This window comes from Sinocyclocheilus anshuiensis, unplaced genomic scaffold (genome assembly GCF_001515605.1).
Source record: "Sinocyclocheilus anshuiensis isolate Anshui unplaced genomic scaffold, SAMN03320099.WGS_v1.1 scaffold71, whole genome shotgun sequence".
Classification (NCBI taxonomy): Eukaryota; Metazoa; Chordata; class Actinopteri; order Cypriniformes; family Cyprinidae; genus Sinocyclocheilus; species Sinocyclocheilus anshuiensis.
In genome coordinates, this window is record NW_015548203.1 from 861,636 (window position 1) to 867,129 (window position 5,494).

General features: G+C 34.6%; 1 protein-coding gene across 1 annotated transcript in view; it reads left to right on the plus strand.

Annotated features, from left to right (window-relative positions):
- plxna3 (plexin A3) overlaps positions 1 to 5,494 on the plus strand; it is a 203,634-nt gene that overhangs the window by 163,087 nt on the left and 35,053 nt on the right. Inside the window, exons 12-15 of the mRNA XM_016440111.1 lie at positions 710 to 861; positions 2,404 to 2,552; positions 2,648 to 2,768; positions 4,423 to 4,559. Coding sequence (XP_016295597.1) covers positions 710 to 861; positions 2,404 to 2,552; positions 2,648 to 2,768; positions 4,423 to 4,559 — 559 coding nt within the window. The remainder of the gene's footprint in view (positions 1 to 709; positions 862 to 2,403; positions 2,553 to 2,647; positions 2,769 to 4,422; positions 4,560 to 5,494) is intronic.

Here is a 5,494-nt window from a genome sequence, read left to right on the forward strand (position 1 = left end):
AAACTTTTATTTTGGATGCGATTAATCGTTTGACAGCACTTATTTTTATAACTAATAATATTAATCCTATTTGTAATATAAATATTGTTACAAAAAGTAGGCAGCAAAACTGGATACCTCATAAGCTTGAATATGACATTTTCTAAATATTCAAAAATATCAGTCAATATTTCCAGATTTTCTATACTATGAACATGTTTCGTGTCTTACTGGCATATTTAAACATTCAAATAATTTCTTTTATATACATTATTTGCTTCTAGATGGGGTTATTTTAAGATTTTCGATACAAATATATGTATTTACTACTGAAAAATGTTTAATAAGCTGAGCATATGTTTAGTCTCTGTGCAAAAATGAGTTGCTACTTGTGACCAGCATTTCAAATCACTCACATGCGGTTCTATATCTGTTAGGATGCTGTCTGTGTAGACAGTAACCAGCGAGTGAGCTCACTAGAGTTTGGAACAGAGCCACTGTGTATAGAATTGAACCTCTACACCCACTACAGCAGAACGCCTTGGTTTTCTGCTTCCTCGAGGCCTCGGGTCAGAGTTATTAGTGTGTGTGGGCAGCACATGAATCACGGCACAGTGAAATCAGGCGTGGGTTTCGCCTCGACTACCTTCCCCTTACAGTTCAATTATCGATTGGCACCGCACAGCTGGCACCACTCCAAACATGGCCTGCGTTTAACTGCCCAGCTGAGAGTATGGCTATATTCTCACTCTCTGTGTGTGTGTGGGCTGGTGTTTGGCCGATAAGAAGTGTCTCCTGAAGCAACACTGTCCATCACCCGAACACAACTGGATGCATCAGGGACGCCGCAACGTACGCTGCAGCCATCCCCGAATCACTAAGGTAACACACACACACACGTCATCTGAAAGCCATCCTTGTGTTCAGATGAGCCCTAACTAAAACATTAAAGTAAACAGTGAGGAAATACATGAATTATGTTAGGGACACTGGGTAGGTGGTAAATAAGTTCTGTCAAGAATGAAAGTCATTTTATTTTATTTATCTGTCAAGAATGGAAGTCATTTTATAATATTATTGTTTTATTATAAATAATTTAAATTTGTTTGATTTTATTTTTACTTATTTGTTTGCTTATTCATCTTTGTTTATTTGTTTATTTTTTTACTTTTTTTTTAGTGCTGTCAAACGATTAATCGCATCCAAAATAAGTTTTTGTTTACATAATATACGTATGTGCACTGTGTATATTTATTATGTAAGGAATAATTGACTCTGGGCCGTTGAATTATTAGAAAAATAATGCACACCCGAGGTGGTGATGCGGCCACGACGCGAAGCCTCGGGTGTGCATTATTTTTCTAATAATTCAACGGCCCAGAGTCAATTATTCCTTACATAATAAATATACACAGTGCACATACGTATATTATGTAAACAAAAACTTATTTTGGATGCGATTAATCGTTTGACAGATATATAAATACACACACATACAGTATATATTTTGAAAATATGTACATGTTTATACATTTATATATTCATATTATTATATTTTATATTATATATAAATATATTTCATATGTAAACAACATATTTTTCTTAAATATATACATGCATGTGTGTGTATTTATATATACATAATAAATATACACAGTATACACACATATATTATGTAAACAAAAACTTTTATTTTGGATGTGATTAATCGCGATTAATTGTTTGACAGCACTACTTTTTTTGGAATCACAGTATTTATTTTGTCTTTATTATTCATCTTTATTATTTACCTCAATTGTTTACATTTTTAGATTTACAATTATTTATTTAATTACCTTTATTTATATTTATTATTTATTTATTCTTGAATTTGTCTTTTTACCCATTCATTTACCTTTTTTTTTTAAATGTAGAACATATTTATTTATATCTTTATTATTTATCTTTACTTTTGTAACATTTTGTAGCTTTAAAATGTTCATTTATTCATTTTCATCATCTCAGTTTTTGCCATTTAAAAAAATATATATATATTTATTAATCATTATTTATCTGTACGATTTATTTATTCATCAATCTATCTTTAGTAGGTTTTTTTAAACCATTTTCAGACATAACATTTTTTAATTTATTATTAATTTACTATTGATTTAGAATCAAAATTTTTGTATTTATTTTCATTTATTAACATTTTTCTTTATACCCTTTTCTTCATTAAAGATGTTTTGTCAGACTTTTGTAGCTTCTGTATGTCATTTTTCATAAATTGTCCCTCAAATATGGTTAAAAGCACAAATGAAATGGACAATCCTCCTGCGTGACAGATATCCCAGACTGCACCTTTCAAAGTGGTGACCTTTAAAGCTCTTAGAATTTGTTTCTTTTATATCCTCCAATGAGAAGCTGTCATCTCTGTCGTCATAGATCCGGCCACTGACGGGGCCGAAGGAGGGCGGCACACGCGTGACCATCGAAGGAGAGAATCTGGGGCTGCAGTTTCGAGAGATCACGCATGTGCGTGTGGCGGGAGTTCGCTGCAACCCTGCTGCGTCTGAATACATCAGCGCTGAGAGGTGGGTTATGCTTCCCGTGTTGCTAGTTAATTTGAACTGGTGTTTGGACAGTGCTTATTGCAAGAGTGATTTCTGTGTTTGTTCTTGGCATGTAGGATCGTGTGTGATATGGAGGAATCTCTGATGTCGAGTCCCCCTGGTGGTCCGGTGGAGCTGTGTATCGGTGACTGCAGCGCTGAGTATCGAACCCAGTCATCTCAGATGTACTCTTTTGTGGTACGTCCTCTACTTCTTTGTTTAGGAAAGGGACAATGTTATCTTAAGACATCTTGGCTGTCTCTGAAACTTGAAGAATGTTGCTTTATCAGGCAACATATGGAGAAAGGAAGGCATCAAAACAAATCCTAATTCAATCCCATAATCCTGTGTGTGCCATTCAGCGATTGGACAGAATAAATGCCAAAGTGGTTGGAAAAAATGTCCATTTGTATTTATTTATTTAAAATTAAATAAGCACTGTAGTCATTAAATATTCTATTAAAAATAGGTTAGGTGTGTTAAAAAATATGTATTTTATTTTTTTAATTTAATTTGTATTTATTTAAACAGTTATTTATAATGATTTATGTTATGTATAATTTTAGAATAGAAAAATGTATTTTAAATATGTATCTTTATCATTTGTTTACCATTTTAGTATTAATTCATTCATTCATAATTCATTTATATTTTTTATTTTATTTATTACTTCTATATATTTTTTACCATTTTTAGAATAGAAAAATGTATTTTAAATATGTATCTTTATAATGTATCATTTCTATTATCTGTTTACCATTTTAGTATTAATTAATATTTTATTTATTACATTTATTTATTTATTTTTATGTTTTTACCATTATTTAGAATCACAATAGTTTTTTTCTTTAATTTAGCTTTCATCATTTTTACTGTTTTTATCTATAAATTTATTTATTTATCTTTATATTTAATGACAACCGTGCTTATTTTTAATTGGAAAGATCATTTTAATTTTAATTTATGATTCCATTTCTGCCGGAAATAAGCATTGTAATTACTAAACACTCTATGGGTTATTTCTAAACTCGCTTGAATTTGTTCTAGAATATTAAATGTGATGACATCTTGCTTTTTAAAGCAGTTTCCAGGTGCCTTCATACACAAAACGGCACCTGACTGGCCAGCGAGGCGGCTGCCTTCGATTTTACACCTAGCGGTTATATTTTAATCGTTCTTTTCATATCGATTCACTTATCGCTGCTAACATTTTGTTTGTGGTGATTTACGCACAGCTAATCAATACGAATCCATCCTTTGAGACTCAGCCAATCGAATTTTGCACTTGAAACCGATGAATCGTTAGGATTCCCACTCCTCCATCCCATTAGCCAATCAAATCAACTTGTGGAGCCCATGTGATAATGTAGTTGAAGGAAAGGGGAATGTAAAGAATGACACAATTACCCCTTCATCCCCGCTGAGTTTTGAGTGGTGCCCAGCAGGAATAGGGCATTAGTCTATTATCCCGAGCCCAGGAGCTTTACACACACACACACACATATATATATATAAATGGATGACCCTGCCTGGATTCCCTCAACATCTAATCAATAGCGTCCAGGCAGCTTCAGTCGTGCAGAAGGGTAAAGCAAATGAAAACATGCACTCTGACCAATTACACAGGTATGCAACTAATTACTGCGAGAGGACGGCGCCTGACAGGTCCTGCGCCAAAACAAACGAGCCCTGCACGGCGTGAGAGCAAACAGGACATTTCTATTACAGTGATGAGTGTAATCTCTTCATGTAGTACCAGAATGAGGAAAACAAGCGCACGCTTGAGCGTCCGTATCGCGCTTCGTGAGCTCCATCTGTTCTGAAGTTAGCGCTGCTTTTCTCGTCCCTCTAGACTCCGAGTTTTAACCGGGTGCGGCCGGAGAAAGGACCCGTGTCCGGCGGGACCAGGCTGACTATCTCAGGCCGACATCTGGACGCCGGGAGCGCCGTGACCGTGTTTTTGGCCCAGGAAGAGTGTCTGTTTGTCAGGTGAGCAGCGTTTCTGTCAGCTCTTAATCTTCTGGATCTTCCGGCACGGATCGCATCTGGGTCCCTCGACATCTGTGGGATACAGTTGGGCTTCGGAGGAAGCGAGATGTGTCATTTCCACATGAAATCGAATGAGCATGCGTGGCCGTCCTCAAATATGTCCACATGCTCGTGTGCCAGGAAACATGATGCATTACTAGTTGTGATGGTTAGCGAGCTGAGTGGTGATTAAAATGGAGTAACATCTGCTTAGAAGATATAAGTTGTGTAATGTTGTCAGTTCCTGGCTAAAAAGACCTAGTCTAGACTGGTTTATGCTGGTCTAGCCATGTTGTTCACAAAATCTCAGCTGGTGAATTTGGTCGGCCAAAGATATCTTACTGGTACAAAAACCATAAGTAAACATGAAAAAAAATTTTTAAAGTAAATAAAAAAATTAATGTTTTTCTATTTCCATTTCAGGCAATCAATTAGAACTGTAGTGATTAAAATTAAAATAAATATTTAAAAAATATATTTTTAATGAATATTCAATGACTACAGTGATTATTAAAATATTTATTGATTAAATAATGTGTTTATATACAGTGCCTTGCGAATGTATTCATACCCCTTCATTTTTTTCACATTTTGTTTTGTTGCTGCCTTATGTTAAACTGCTTTAAATTCAAATAAAAAACTAAAATGATTCCATTGCATAAGTATTCATACCTTTATCTGGGACAGTTACAATTTAGCTCAGGAGCATTCATTTTGCTTGTAGATATTACTACAATTCAAGTGAAGTTAACCTGTGGCAAATTCAACTGAATGGATATGATTTGGAAAGGCACACACGTCTTAATAAAAGGTCTAACAGCTGATAATGCATATCAGAGCAAAAACCAAGCCCTGAGGTCAAAAGAACTGCCTGTAGAGCTCAGAAACAGGTTTGC